Raw genomic sequence first — 15,275 nt, forward strand, 5'->3', positions numbered from 1 at the left:
GTAGATAGACCTTTCTCTCTCTCTCTTTGGATGTGAGGAGCTCTACTATATAGGTGGTGCCGGGCCCTATGGCAGCTGGCAGCTGCCACTGGTTTGGTCTTTTTAGCCATGTGGGAATACCATAGAGCCCGGCTGGTATCCTGACATTGGGAGTGCCACCCTCCTGCTTGCTAGCGAAGCGTTGAGAAAAAGCTATATATAGAACAGTGACTTAGGAAAGAAAGACCCCTCCCTCTCAAATCAAAGCACCTCTGTTTTGATGAATTAGCAATAATTAGCAATAATGCCCATAACTTCTAGGCTTGACGTCTTCAGCCTGCGTCGAATGGAAATCGGAACTTTAGATCACTTGATTCTCGCATGGATTTGATTTGCTGATTTATGGATTGATCGATTATGTATCTTACAGTACAGTACATACAGCAGAGAAATGAATGCCAGGAAGAGCTCCGAGAGATTACAGATGACAGATGACAGATGCAGATGCAGATGACATCAGATGCGTGCGACAGGTACATGCCTGCCAGCTGCCTACGCCACCGACCCCAACGCCGCAAAGCTCATGCCCTTCGCCAACCCGAGGCGCAGGATCCGAAGGACGTCTTCGGCCTTGGCGTCTTCTGCAAGACCGGCCCTCCAGTCCCATCCGCGTTTGATGTCGGCTAGATTTTCGCCAGGACGGGGAACCAGAACGCCCGAGGTAGATTCTAGACCCGCGCCAGAACGACCCTGTGGGTCAAGCATCTCGCTCCCGATCAGGGAGAAGCTGCTTGACACCGTGAGAGAGGACACGGACTTCTTGAGAAGGGCCCGCGGAGATGGTGGCATTGCAAAAGATTGAGACGCGGATGCGTCCTCTGAATCGGCGCCGCGTTCGTACCGGTGGTAATGCAACAGCGTCGTCCGGAAACACTCCTCGCATTGTGCGTAGACGCGAGGGGTGACTGTCTCCAGATCCTCGATTGCGGAGAGAATGGCAGATTGCTGGGCAACATTGAGAATAGGAGCTGCCGATTCTGTCCGTACGTTAGCGTTCGAACTGCTGAAGCCATCCGAAATGAAGGACACCCACCGTTGACAAGGACCAATGCCTCTCCCAGAAGCGTCAACAACCCGTCGACCTGCACAGCAGAGTCCCGATCGGGATCGTACAGCCCGCCATAGATGCTATCGGCGGCGCTCCGGATCACCGCAACCAGCGCTTCAGCTGCCGCCCTCTTTCTCGCCAGGGGTTTCAGTCGTGGCTCCTGCCCATTCGTCGTGACGGCCTCGTCGCGCGTTTCGTAGAACCGGCGCAGCGTCGCGTAACCGCTCACGTAGAACTGTAGGATGCGCGCAGCTTCACTGTCAACGGAAGCGATGGCCGATAGACACGCCTTGGGCTGTCGGAGTAGCGTCCGAAGCTGCTCGTCTAGGTTCTCGTTCGCAGGCCACGCGCGGGATTGAATCAGCGAATACGAAATCAGCAGATCCACCACTGATTTCGTTTTGCGTCGGGAGTGAGCGCGCGCGTAGCACACCAGCGCGAGGCCGTACTCTTCGGAGGTCTCCACAATCTGGTCACCGTATTTCTACAATATAGTCAGTATTGTAACATTCAACTGAACCAAAACCTGAACCTACCTCGGAAATCTTCCGGCCCTCATTCTCCAACCCTAGATCGGTGCACAGGAGAACCACCTTATCCACTCGGTCTATGTTGTCAAGCTGCAGCTTGTCCAACAGCTCAGATACCTTCTTCCGCATCGTGTCCGCATCATCCAATCGGCTGAGCACTTCCAAGGCGATCTCCCAGCCTTCCCTCACGACGGAATCGTTCCCAAGCGTGGGCCTTCGGAACAGACCGTCAGCATATGCGGTCAGGATGTCGTCCTTTCGCAGGCGGCCGAGCGCCGTATTTCCGTCCTGGCCATACGACAGAACCATCAGGTCATTTTCGCTGAGGAAGCCTGACAGTGGCTTCGCCCCTGCCGCCGTCTGCCACCAGCCGCCCGCAGAGGCCACTTCGGCCACCGCCGATGCAATGCATAATGACCACGTTTGGAGAAGCTGCAAAACACCTTCAATGTTCCCTTCAAAGACGGACGCCAGACCGACTTCGAGACTGTTGAGGGAGTTTGGCTGATATCCGGCATCGCCGGTTGTGTCATCGGTTACAGCGCCAAAGCTATAATCAAGACGTCGGAGATAGGCATCCTGCCGGTTGGCATCGGCAGACTGGGCGATTTGTGATTTGGCCTTCGAGCTCTTGTTGCTGGTCGTACTCAGACCGAAACCATTCGTGCTCTGTCCAAAGGTGTCGTTGTCCTCTTCACCATCCCACCACGCTGTCAAACCGATAGTCGCCTCCACCCAGTCCTGAGCCTGTGCCATGATCGCCGGAGCTTGTCCAAGGATGATGCCATATATGCCCTTGAGGCTCTGATAGATCGACCACGGCACACGACTCTCCGCCATGCGCGATGACTGTGTGAACGAGAACCCATTCTGTGCTGCGCCTGGGCCCTGAGACATGCCGAAATTGACCGCCTGGAAACGAGGTCCACTGGCCGCTGCTGGTTGTGACGTGTGCGGATCCTGTCCCTCGGCAAACTCTTCCAGCTCCTGAAGAGCGGAGCTAACACGTTTCCTGTACGCGGCCCATTCGACGCCCGTGACGTCCCAATCATCGTACTGAACCAGCGGAGACGACTCGAGCAGTTGGATAGCTTTGTTCACCGATTTCTGGATATTTTGCAGTTGCGCACCACGGTACCCTGGCTGTGCGAGACCATCCTCCAACGCAGACCTGGCATAGTTGAAGTCCGCTGACCGAAGGAGCTCTGCAATTTCTGCAAAACGACCACGCAAGACAGCAGCCTGAACGACGCTCCAGAAATTCGGCGACGCCGTAGGGTTTGGGCTGACAGCACGCAGCGCCTGCACGTCGTCTGTCTGGGGACCGTGATTCTCGTTGAGCCAGTCTATCAACACCTTAGGTATAGGGACATATGTTTTCGCGTTGGGTCCGGACAGGACGAGGCTTCGACTCATTGCACGTATAGCAGAACTCCTTGCGTTGCCCGCGCTGACATTGACCAGAGGAGGCTGATGAAGTTGCAAAAGCAATGAGGCCAGAAAGCTAGCCTTTTCGATACCTGATGCGCTCTCTCCAGGCCCAATACCGCCGGCCACACGACGTGGACGCGATTGCCCCCTCTCCCTCTCCGCGCATGAATTCCAAATCGACGTCAGAGCCGTGGAAATGTCTGACAGGGTCGCTGCGAGATCGATCTCTTTGTATTCCGCCTCTCGGGCCTTGTCATAGAATTCGCCGATCTGTTCCTCCGTCTCGATGATCATGTCACTGGGCTCCGTGACCGCAGCAACATTTGATCGAGAAGCGAGGTCTCGAACAATTGACGGCATTTGAGACGGCTTTTTCCTAGGGCCAATCCTGAGCCTCGCTGCAGACGGTGATGAGGTGGCCCATCGCTCGTCAAGTTTCGCGCGCTTGGCATTGTTGGGGTTGGAATAAATCAACTTCTGCTTGCGGCTCGAAGTGGAACGAGCGGGAGAGTCGCGGAACTGGGAGTCGAAAAAGCCAAAGCGCGGAGCAGAAGTATTATTCGTAGTTTCCACATCCATGTCACCGTCGGCCTCTTCTTCCTCAGCACCCTCTTCTTCCCCCTCTTCCTCTTCGTCGTATTCGTCTTCGTTCTCTGGATCGTCCTCGTAATCGTCCGTTCGCTCGCTCATGCGGCTGAGATTATGTCCACGCTTACCGAATCCACCAAAACTGCTGCCGTTTGTAGTGCTGAAGAGAGACTCAGATCCGAAAGATTTTCCCGCCCTTCCATTCATCTTCCCGGGTGACGGATAGTTCGAGGATGCAAATGACGATCTAAAGCTCTCTGACCCGTCAAAATTGCCGGACTGACTGAATGCCGACTGAGAAAAATTCAGCTTCGACCGTGAGCTGATCTGAGAGCTTCCAAACACTGTAGATGGCGGTGGGCCCTGGGGAGTGAAGGAGCCTACGGAAGACGGGGGCGGACCAGCTGGCGTGGTGGACTGATTGCTGGAGACACTACGCGATTTATCCGGAGTCGACGGCGGACTCGAGCTCAGTGGAACACTGAAAGCCATATTGGTACGTGGTTGAGGGTGCGCTCAGATTAGTGGTTCAAAGGTGAGCGGCGAAGGGACCAGGCATGAGGAGGAATTCGCGATTAACAAAGGATGACCTCCGAATGAGACGGGCTGTCGAAAGGATGGAGGAATTGCCAAGAACCAGTAAATGGGATTTGACTGGTCATAAAGCGATCATGAGGAAACAGCGGCCATTGGAGAGAGAAAGTGGATGATAGGAATTTATTATTATTTATCCTTTTTGCTGTCGCAGAAAAATCCCCGACATTGTTGCGCGCATCACGCCGTTGACGCGCCGGGCTTGGCAGCAACTGCGTCATGTGACATTACTTGATACCTTGTTGCCTGAGAAGTGGGTGCTGCCTCAGGCTATCACTCTATTGGTATGGCAACTCCCGGCTCTTTTATCGAGGCAAAATCGAGGCTTTACGTACGATCTACTTGGATGGTCGTCAGGTCAAATACAATCGACTGCAAAGACTCGTTTTATCTAAACAGTCGCTTTGCCTTTGAAGGTGGATGGATTAGACAGTCCCATGCGGACACAACAACACGAGTGTTCTCTTTGCTGATCTTCCTTTATCTCCGTCCTAACAGAACAGTCACTTACAATTGACCATGGAGAGTCCGCCAGGACCATCTCTTCAAGTCCTGCACTATTATCAGCGAAGCAATAGCAAAGGAGTCATACAAGTTCAGGCATTTTCCAGAATGCATGTCGTTGTTGTGTAAGTACGATATGATCAGCACACCACAAATATAGTGTGTACAAACAAATAGGAAAGTGATAACAATCCATGAAGTTTGCCTTCGTGCTATATTTATTTCAGTGATGACTTTTGATGGTTGACAATGATATAGTCGATTATCATCGGGCTGTGCTAGGCCGAAGTGGGGCGCGTGGGAAACGGGCTCCATCTAGAATACTGCATCCTCCACAAATAGTTACAGTTATCTTGCAGCCTAAACATTCAGTATCTAATATCCAGGCCATTGTGTCGTCCAAGATTTGAGATCACTCGCAGGTTGAGCGCTTAGGTCGAGATGATGAATCTCGCGCATTCCACCAATGCCCACCCGACGAAGCCATGCAAAGTCACGCCACGGCTGTATGGCTTGCAAGGCCAGGAGAGTCAAGGTACGTGAACTTGAATCTCTTCTAATCGACAGTTATTCATGTCAGATCTTTTTTTTTGGCCGGTTCAATTGCTTATATCTCACGTCCAGTGCGATGAAGTGCGGCCACAATGTAGCAACTGTGTGAAACGCCGGCTGGCTTGTGAATATGCCTCGACGGGACCGATTCTATGGGCGAATGGAGCCTCAAGCACGGCCGGGAGATCTTCAACGCCATCCCTGGCCTCTCAGCAGTCAGACTGGACCGCTTCAGCAGAAAACGGCCTGAGGCTCTTTGAGAACCTGTCTACGGAGAGTTCAGCCTCAGCTTCCGCATCCAAAGAACTCAACCTGGACGACTTGGAGTTGATGATGCAGTGGTGCAACTCAACATACCGCTCGTCATCACGCGAGGAGAGAACAGACTACCTCTGGCGAGTCCGCGTTCCTGAAGTGGCATTATCCCATCCATTTCTCATGCACGGCATTTTGGCAGTTTCAGCACTCCATTTGGCTCGCACGCATAGCAACCCTCACCAAAGGTCGAAATATCTTAACAGTGCAATATCCCATCAGGATCAGGCTCTAGCAGATTATCGAGCGCAACTGAGCGACATCAACGCGGAGAATTGGCGGGCCATGTTTGTCTTCGCGGGGATCGTCACCATGTATGCCTTTGGCTATCCTCACCCGCCTGAATCGGAGGACATATGGGCACCGGTGGAGGATCTCTGTCAAGTCCTTCTCTTGACACGTGGCATGCGGGAGGTGCTCAACACCACACTTCCCTGGGTGGAGGGAAGTGAGTTCTCCGTCGTTTTGCAGCTTGACACCAGTGCCCACCCCGTTCCAGACGCTGTCAGGGTTGCCCTGGAGCGACTTTACGAGACGAATGATATCTGTGCCCAGCAGATGGATCACCACCATCGCGAAGCGTATGCGAGTGCCATCGAGCAACTCGGTATTATGTTTGGCGAATTTGAGAAAGAAACACCCTTAGTCAAGAGCGTTGCCGCACGATGGCCTATCAAAGTGGACGGGAAGTATTTTGAATGTCTGCAAGCCAGATCCCCGTTCGCTCTTGTTATCCTTAGTCATTATTGCCTAATCCTCCACCGCCTCCGGGAGTATTGGTGGCTAGAGGGGTGGGGTACCCGGGTTTTGCGATCGATATGGTTGTTGTTGCATGACAGATGGCGGCAATTGATTTCCTGGGTTATGGAAGAGGTGTTCGGGCCTGGCTTTGCTGACATTATCGAAACGTCAGAGGCTGAAAAACAAACTTGTGATGCTCAACACGGAACTTCCTTATAGCGGGAATCATCTTCAGTTCACAATTTATTTTCTCGAGTATTTTGTCTACTTCACTTTTCACCTACTTCACCACTGTGCATGGATTTATTCGGATACCTCATATTGTTGTAGTTAGGATAATATCGATAATAATGAGGCAAAAAGTCCCGCCTACGCTTTTTTTTTTTCATCTTAAATTCTAGTTACTTGCGTTCTAAGAAATTGAACGTTATATTTAGATACGGAGTACCTATTCCATAGGGTATAGTACAGACGTGCTGGAGCTATTCCTAAACAGGAGAAGAATACGACGTGCTCAGAACCTTAATGTGAAATATGTTAATTTAGCCTGAGGTCGGTAGTAATAGTTCCGTACTGTACTGTACCTGAGTGAAGACAAATCAGGAAATGAATACGGGGGAAAACACAAAAGGAGCATTTCTCCCAAATCATTACTGAGTATTTGGTGGAAGAAAATACCTAGATACCCCCCATTAATTAATGGATTGATTGCTCCAGTCATGGAATAGAATGTCAGTATCTTTCCATTGGATATTAATTAAGGCTGTGCAGATTAGATCCCTGCAAGTCTTAACTAAGGTACCTCGAAGGAGAGCCATACCCGATACGGCAAAAGATACGGAGAGTACGACGAGCATCCACAGCTGTCAGATAGCAACAAATAATTCTAGCAGTTTACACCTGTTCACGGCAACTTTGAAACTGTTATTTCAAGAAAAAAAAAAGTTACTATTGTTGCCTAGGACCACACAGCATAGCGAAGCCTCCACCGTGATGGAGACAGGAAGATGGATATATATAGATGCTATCCATCCACAAGGATAGACGATGTCTTCCTCGTGCTCTTCGAGTTCTCATCGCTGACGGAAATCTTCCAATCTGATTGATCATACCTGATTTCTATATCCTCATTACCTGGTATTCGAATCGCAATCTATACAGGACACCCGTATATTGTCAACATCGTTCACCTTCATCATCTACTCGGCGCAATTGCATCACGATGACTTCCAGTCATGGCGGCTGGGTCGCCTACAGGTACGACCCCTCCATGGCGGCAGCGGTGATTTTCATCCTGCTCTTCCTGGCCGCGACGGCCCTGCATACGTACCATGTCATCCGCACGCGGACCTGGTTCTTCATTCCGTTCGTCATCGGTGGGATTTGTGAGTACATACCTAGCACAATAACTTTTATGAAATGCAATACCCATGGCTCATGATCTGACGTTCCTCAAATCTAGTCGAGACAATTGGCTACATCGGTCGCGTTGTTTCCTCGCACCAATCGCCCAATTGGACTCTCGGTCCGTATATTATTCAAAGCGTACTGCTGCTGGTGGCGCCCGCCCTGTTCGCGGCGAGTATCTATATGGAGCTGGGGAGAATCATCGTTTTGGTGCACGGAGAGAAACACTCCCTCGTACGGGTCACCTGGATGACGAAGATCTTTGTTGCTGGAGATATGTTGTCGTTCTTAATGCAGTCGACTGGTATGGTTTTCCAACCCCTTCAGGCGGTACCTAGTCATGGTCAGGGTTTCTAACTGTATTTAATTCTTCAGGCGGCGGCATCTTAGCCTCCAGCGGCTCCGCCACGAACAACACGGGCAACAACATCATCATTGGAGGCCTCTTCGTCCAGATCATCTTCTTCGGGTTCTTCCTCGCCAGCGCCATCTTCTTCCAGAGCCGGATTGGGCGACACCCGACACCGCAGTCCCAGGCAGGATACATCCCCTGGCGCAAGCACATGTCTGCCCTGCACGGCGGCAGCCTGCTCATCCTCATCCGATCCGTCTTCCGCGTGGTCGAGTACCTCCAGGGCCAGGACGGGTATCTCCTGACGACGGAGGTATTTCTGTATGTGTTTGATGCCCTGCTGATGTTCTGTGTGATGGTCGTCTTTGCTGCTGTCCATCCTAGTGAGATCAACTGTCTTTTGGGACGTGGAACGGTTATGACCACCAAGGGTGGATTGGCCGTTGAGGAATTTGTTGTGCCAGTGTAGGCTGTATCTTCTCTCTCTCTCTCTCTCTCTCTCTCTCTCTCTCTCTCTCTGTCTGTCTTTTTTTTTTCCCATATATCAGCGATTATTCCCTATCTTTCAGTTTATCTGTGGACGTGTGCATGTGTTGGATGGTGTCTTTTTCCTCAGATTTCAGATCATGGGTCCACGACTTCTGAGGGTTCCAAATATATAGATTGTCTTTGTACCATAGAAGGACTGAAAGAGCGATTGAAAACATTGTTTGTGTCAATGGTATGCTTATAATTCCCGAGAACTATCTGTTGCCGAGAGGAAACTCGACTCGGGTTTGCACGTGGACAAATCATGACAAACTTCTCCAAGGTATGCAGCATGTGATCTCTTGCACGTGCTCTGACTAAGATGGATGTGTCTAATATCGGCAAAGGAAATCGATTAACCCTACTCAACCTATGGAACAGTGCTCGCTGATTGAGGGTGGCGTCCCAAGCTGACTCAAGCTGCCTGTCTGACGGCCTCGAGTGGACGGAAAAATGCAGCTGATGGACGGAAGCAATTTCCCCGCAGCCCCGGCCACCTCCCGCATTTTGTACAGTGCAGTCTGTCTCCACTCTCGTCTCCATCCGGAGAGGAAAGATAACCGCGTGGAGGACCACTTGGGGATGGTCAGACAAGAACCAGCGAATTGGCTGGTTAAATCAAGCCAAGCAGACGCCATGGTCTGATGGCTCTGGTCGCGATGCAGTCGAGCTGCGAGGCGTTGTCAGATCCCGTGAGACCGTATAAAAGAAGGTCCACGACCTGGACGGCATGGCGACCTTCCAGTTGTTTAGAATCCCTCACGTCTGATCGTCCTGTCAAGTTGTTGTCGCGGAGCAGCAGCCATCATGGGTTTCTTCAAGAACTATCGTGTCTACATCCTCACCTCGATAGCCTATCTGGGCTCTCTGCTCTTTGGTGCGTAGTCTGCTTTTTTCTTTACCGACGTTGCCATTGCTAATCCGAGTCTGCAGGCTATGACACGGGTGTGATGGGAAGTGTCCTGGCTCTGACGAGCTTCAAGAAGGACTTTGGCCTCCCCACCGACTCCAGCGGGTTCGCGTCCAGCAAGAATGCCCAAGTCTCCTCCAATGTTGTGTCGCTCCTCACCGCAGGGTGCTTCTTCGGGTCCATCTTTGCGGCCATCCTGAACGACCGCATCGGGCGTCGGTATTCGTTGATGATCTTCTCCGTGGTGTTTTTGCTCGGTGCCGCCCTCCAGGTCGGCGCTCACCATGAAATCGGCATGATCTACGGCGGCCGTGTCGTGGCTGGTCTGGGCATCGGCGGCATGTCCAGTATCACGCCCGTGTTTGTCAGTGAGAACTGTCCCCCGCACATCCGTGGTCGGGTTGCAGGCCTGTTCCAGGAATTCCTCGTGATCGGCAGTACATTTGCCTACTGGCTGGACTACGGCGTGTCGCTCCATATTCCCGAGGGTACCAAGCAGTGGCGTGTCCCCGTCGCGATTCAGCTTATCCCCGGCGGGCTCATGTTGATCGGGCTCTTCTTCCTCAAGGAATCGCCCCGATGGCTCATGAAGCAGGGCCGCCACGAGGAGGCGCTGCAGTCTCTGGCCTACATCCGAAACGAGCCCACCAACAGCGAGGTGGTCGAGAAGGAAATTGCCGAGATCAGGGCCTCCCTCGAAGAGGAGCTGGCGGCCACCGAAGGCATCACCTGGAGAGAGGTGTTGCACAAGGGCAATCGCTACCGTTTCTTCCTGGCCTTTTGCATTATGTTCTGGCAGCAGTTCTCGGGTACCAACAGTATTGGATATTACGCCCCCGAGATTTTTGAGACCGTTGGCGTCAGCAAGACCAACTCCTCTCTCTTCGCGACTGGTGTGTACGGCACTGTCAAGGTCGTGGCAACCCTCGTCTTCCTGCTCGTTGGTATCGACTTCTGGGGCCGCAAGAACAGTCTGGTCGGCGGCGCTCTCTGGATGGCCAGCATGATGTTCATCATCGGCGCGGTACTGGCCACGCACCCGCCGAACACGAACAGCGACACCGTCTCGCACGCTTCGATCGCCATGGTGACCATGATCTACCTGTACGTGATCGGATATTCGGCCTCGTGGGGTCCAACTCCATGGGTCTACCTCAGTGAAGTAAGCTTGCCATCATTTGACATTCCTGCGGGTTTCTTTCTGACCACAAACAGATCTTCCCCACGCGCCTGCGCGCTTATGGCGTTGGCGTCGGCGCCGCCACGCAATGGCTCTTCAACTTCGTCATCACGGAGATCACCCCCACGGCCGTCAACCACATCGGCTGGCGAACCTTCCTGATGTTCGGCATCTTCTGTCTGGCTATGGGCATATTTGTGTTTTTCTTCGTCAAGGAGACCAAGGGCCGCAGCCTGGAGGACATGGATGTCCTGTTCGGCACGGTCGACGAGGCACAGCGGCGCGCTGATGTCGAGCAGGTCCTGCACAAGGGCTTGGTGGCGCATGTTGAGCATGCGGAGGGGGCTGCTCCGAAGAATTAATATTGAACCAGATCTGTAATGAATGTAGGACCTGATGTACGGTTAGCGAGTGGTTGGGACTTATGACCTGTAGAGATAGTCTTACGAATGATGTATTATTCTAACGTTGAAGCCTTTTTTTTTTTTGGAAAAAAAAAAGGCACACGCATATAGATCTTGTAGTCTAGAATGTCAAGGCAGCCAAGTCGCTCGTAAATTACTATTCAACAGCAACATCATTGCTAAAAAAAAAAAAAAGGGAAAACAGACCTCCATAATCAGGGCTCCCCATCTCTGAATGAGCGCAAGTCACCTAAGTCACCTGACATGACAGAGACGTAAGATCGCACCAGTCAAGGCAAGTCAGGTGAGTGACAAACTGACCGACTCTTCCCATCATTCTCCTCGATTCGTCCCTGTTTTCCTTCAAGGCGAAACAGACCCGTGAGCGAGCCCTCGAGGACAGACAGATTCAGGTTCTCGAGCAGCGAAGTCAATGTCAACCACACGATCAGCCTGAAAACTGGGAGATTCTCATTCCTCGTAATGACGAGAATGCGTCTACCGCGGAATCTTGAACAGAGGAAAGAGCACTCGGTGAGTCACATCGGCCCAAAGATTGTGATTGTGATCTATCTACACCGGCAGCAAAAGATGGACTAAGAGTCGTGATTAGGAGTTATCACTGCAATCCTTCTTAGTTGGGGTCTGGCCTTTCTGTTCGATGCTTCCTATCCAGCGCCTTTTTCAGCGAGGATGATGACAATATTGTTGATCTATTCGGAAATGACGTTTCTGACTCCCAGGACACGTAAGCTCTAACATCGAATTTAGAAGGCAAAAACATTGACTGATTAACCTTAGTTCTTTCCGTTCCGGCAATCCCATCTTTGTTTCTAGCTGCAAGTTGATTTAAGCTGTCTAGGTATACATCGAGATTAAGCTGTTGATCAACTAAGCCTGACAAGATTGAACAAGCATTGACTGCACTGACAAGAACGCCATTCGGCAACAGCCTGCTAACTCTATTTGAACGAGAAGGATCCCGTTTCATCCGACTATTCTAACTAACAGTGTTAATGGTGATGATTCTTCTCGGTATACATGAAGAGTCCGTTTCAATTTCGTTATCAGATTGGAATCGCTACAACAACATTATTAATTACAGTCTCGCCTTATCCATCTCATTCACCAGCACGTATCGATATCTCGCTTTGCCGGCCTCCAAATCCTTCAGCGCAGCATTGACCTCGTGCATCGGACGCTTCTGCACCCACGGAAGTAGGCGTTTCTGTGCTGCCAGCTCGAGCATCGCCCTGGTTTCACTGGGGGAGCCGATGGATGAGCCGGTGACCTTGACGGCCTTCTGGATGAGCGACCCTGCCCTGATCGCGGGCAAAGGACCCTCCGGCGCTCCGACCTGCACGAATGTCCCGTCCACCTTGAGCAGGCGCAGATACTGCGCCAGTGGCATGTTCGGGGATGAAACGGTGCAGATGATCAGATCGAGGGTGCGGGAATTCGTCTTTGCCCAGTCATTCTTCTCGTCCGTCGCAATGAACGCGTCTGCTCCCAGGCCGTTGAGGGCATCGTCGCGCTTGCTCGAGGTGCGGGAGATGGCCACGACGCGGTCACAGTTGAGCGCCTTCGCGAAGAGGATCCCGAGGTGTCCCAATCCGCCCATACCGATGATGCCGACGGACTTGCCTGGGCCAGCACCATACCGGATCAGCGGCGAATACACAGTCAGGCCGCCGCAGAGCAGCGGTGCGGCCTCAGCAGAGGGCAGGACGTCGGGGATTCTGAAGACAAAGCGCGCCGGGCCTCGCCAGTGCGTTGCATAGCCCCCGTAGGCCTTGCTGCCGTCCGGGTACCGGGAATTGTAGGTCCCGACCTGGCGCGCGCAGTAATTCTCGCGGCCTACCGAACACATGTCGCAGTCCGATCGCAGACACGACATGCTCAACGGACCGACGCCCACGCGGTCGCCAACGTTGATATCCTGGAGGTCGACTTGCGACCCAACCCGTTCGACAATGCCGATTATTTCATGGCCGACGACACACGGGTAGTCTGTTGGACCCCAGCCGGAGCGCATGGTATGAACATCAGAGCCGCAGATGCCACAATGCGTGATCCTGATGTCGACATCTGTATCTGTGAAGGGCTTGGGTTCGAAAGCAGTATATTCGAGAGGAGCGGCGGCGGAGTGGGCGACCCATCCGTGGAAGGTGGATGGTGGAGAAGCCATTTTTTTAATGATTATCCTCAGAGATCTCAGCTATGCTGTATCCTTAGATAGACTTCTGGACTGAGATATTACTCCCTAAAAATCTAGTTTATGTAATTAGTAAAGGTGAATCCAAGGGTATTCATTGGGAAAATAAATCACAAATCGCAGACCTAGATTGAAAGTGAAAGAGCTTGACGATGAGACGGGGTCCATACCTTGCACACTAGTTATCTACCTAGGTAGATATACTATGGATGTGGTTTAACTACGCCCCAAAATCCCCGCATTGAATTGACCTCGGGTACTTCTTTAGGAGGTATGTATTAGTCAATCAATCAATTATATGTCTTGACCTAAATATTAAATAATTTATTCAGCAGGTGTGTTGAAGAAAGAGTGACACCTAAAGTACTTGAAGTATAGGTACTGGAACTGCATTGAAGGAGTCAGTTCTCATGGTGTGTCATATAAGCAAGCAAACTAGCAAGCAATAATAAGAAAAAGGTTACCGAGGTTGAATTTGCGGGAGGCTGGAGCAGATACTATGATTAGGTAAACTTGCCAAGCACAGTAAGTATTTGTATGTATGTACAGTACACATACAAGTACTAATTCCTGGCTATCCGCCATGTGCCTATTTTCCTGTAAAATCTGCATATTTTAGGACTTTATTTCTCAACAAAATTATATAGTAATGGTATTAGAAGAAATATTTTAATTAGGGAATTAGCAAAACTAAATTTCTTAGATATAAACTTAAAACTTTTTAATTAAATTTTTAGAATTTTTTTTGTACGGAGTATTTTTGCAGAGTATTCTACCATAATAGTATATAGCAGAAACAATAAGGTCATGAGAATAGTCAAAAGCAGTTTAATGTGGGGTTTATAGCAAGTTAGTTCATATTGGTTAGTAGCAATATATTATCTAGAGTCTTTAAGAGATGATTCTAATTGTATATAAGTAAGGCCATATAGTTCTGCTGCAAAGGTATATTTTTTTCCGTGAAAATATGTAACCGTGATTTCAGCTATTGCAACCAGAGTAATAGATAGATTAGATTAGATTAAAATCAAGATATAACTGCTCTAACCTTCTTAATTATGAAGTTTCTTTCTTTCTTTTTTTCCCTTTCTTTTTTTTTAAAAAAAATTCTTCTGCAGAATTTACCTAGACAAATATACCTCCTAATTGATACCAAATCACTATTGTAGTAAATACCATAGTCAACCTTTGGGCAATATCAAAGAGTTATTATTCTGGCAATTAAATTAATAGTTTACTCCTGTCATAGCTAGATAGAAATTTTATAGTGTAAGACTTCATACTTCCTAATTTTAAGTTGGTGTGTATAGTAGAGTTTTTTTTCAGTAGTTAGGAAGGAATATTGTGGCAGTAGAATAAGGCCCAGGGTAAAGCAGGGTTTTTATTTAGCTGAGGTTCATAAAGGAAAGCAAATTCTATACCCTGTATAATTAATTGTTTCTGCAAGTTTGAAAATGCTTCCCAGCTACAAATAAATTCAATGATAGTTAGCCCTAAGAATTTTTTTTAAGGATGATTGATCGTCTGCTAATTGGACTGGTGATATGAAAGGATCCCATCTTTGGTGAACCCTATGGGATCTTGCTAGGCTATGAAAATCTGGACCTGTGTCTTTAATTAAATTTTCATGCACCTTGTTTATTTTGGGCTTAGAGTCAGCCTGTTTTCCCATTTTCTTCGTCTTCTTCTAATCATCACGGTTTTCTACTACTGACATACTAGGAGTTCTAGTCAAATTTCAGTCTTCTTCTCCTTTCCGTTGACAATATTGAATATATTGCTGGACTTGACCTATTGCCAATGATCCTTCTACAGCACCTATCGTGTCTGGACACTGAACAACAGGTGGGGTCTTCTGACGAACAGGTCGACTGAGCGTTGAGAGATAAAATTTTATAGAGCCGACGTTGATGAATATTCCAGAGCATGCCACCACT

General features: G+C 50.0%; 5 protein-coding genes across 5 annotated transcripts; 3 read left to right on the forward strand and 2 right to left on the reverse strand.

The window, feature by feature from the left end:
- Window positions 1-531: 531 nt before the first annotated feature.
- VTN77DRAFT_6823 (uncharacterized protein) lies at window positions 532-4,128 on the reverse strand (the record flags this gene model as incomplete). Its single annotated transcript, XM_069423144.1, has 3 exons — window positions 532-1,016; window positions 1,073-1,571; window positions 1,624-4,128. 3 exons carry the CDS (start codon window positions 4,126-4,128, stop codon window positions 532-534), a joined length of 3,489 nt encoding a protein of 1,162 aa, XP_069275841.1.
- A 1,072-nt stretch (window positions 4,129-5,200) lies between these two features.
- On the forward strand, window positions 5,201-6,561 carry VTN77DRAFT_6824 (uncharacterized protein; the record flags this gene model as incomplete). Its single annotated transcript, XM_069423145.1, has 2 exons — window positions 5,201-5,269; window positions 5,359-6,561. 2 exons carry the CDS (start codon window positions 5,201-5,203, stop codon window positions 6,559-6,561), a joined length of 1,272 nt encoding a protein of 423 aa, XP_069275842.1.
- Window positions 6,562-7,564: 1,003 nt separating this feature from the next.
- Window positions 7,565-8,570, forward strand: VTN77DRAFT_6825 (uncharacterized protein; the record flags this gene model as incomplete). Its single annotated transcript, XM_069423146.1, has 3 exons — window positions 7,565-7,727; window positions 7,805-8,053; window positions 8,125-8,570. The coding sequence occupies 3 exons, from the start codon at window positions 7,565-7,567 to the stop codon at window positions 8,568-8,570; spliced, it is 858 nt and encodes a 285-aa protein (XP_069275843.1).
- Window positions 8,571-9,436: 866 nt separating this feature from the next.
- On the forward strand, window positions 9,437-11,081 carry VTN77DRAFT_6826 (uncharacterized protein; the record flags this gene model as incomplete). The annotated part of the gene is made up of 3 exons (XM_069423147.1): window positions 9,437-9,506; window positions 9,563-10,701; window positions 10,755-11,081. 3 exons carry the CDS (start codon window positions 9,437-9,439, stop codon window positions 11,079-11,081), a joined length of 1,536 nt encoding a protein of 511 aa, XP_069275844.1.
- A 1,141-nt stretch (window positions 11,082-12,222) lies between these two features.
- Window positions 12,223-13,311, reverse strand: VTN77DRAFT_6827 (uncharacterized protein; the record flags this gene model as incomplete). The annotated part of the gene is made up of 1 exon (XM_069423148.1): window positions 12,223-13,311. The coding sequence occupies one exon, from the start codon at window positions 13,309-13,311 to the stop codon at window positions 12,223-12,225; it is 1,089 nt and encodes a 362-aa protein (XP_069275845.1).
- Between the last annotated feature and the right edge of the window lie 1,964 nt (window positions 13,312-15,275).

This window comes from Rasamsonia byssochlamydoides (genome assembly GCF_041956645.1).
Source record: "Rasamsonia byssochlamydoides strain NRRL 3658 unplaced genomic scaffold VTN77scaffold_53, whole genome shotgun sequence".
Classification (NCBI taxonomy): Eukaryota; Fungi; Ascomycota; class Eurotiomycetes; order Eurotiales; family Trichocomaceae; genus Rasamsonia; species Rasamsonia byssochlamydoides.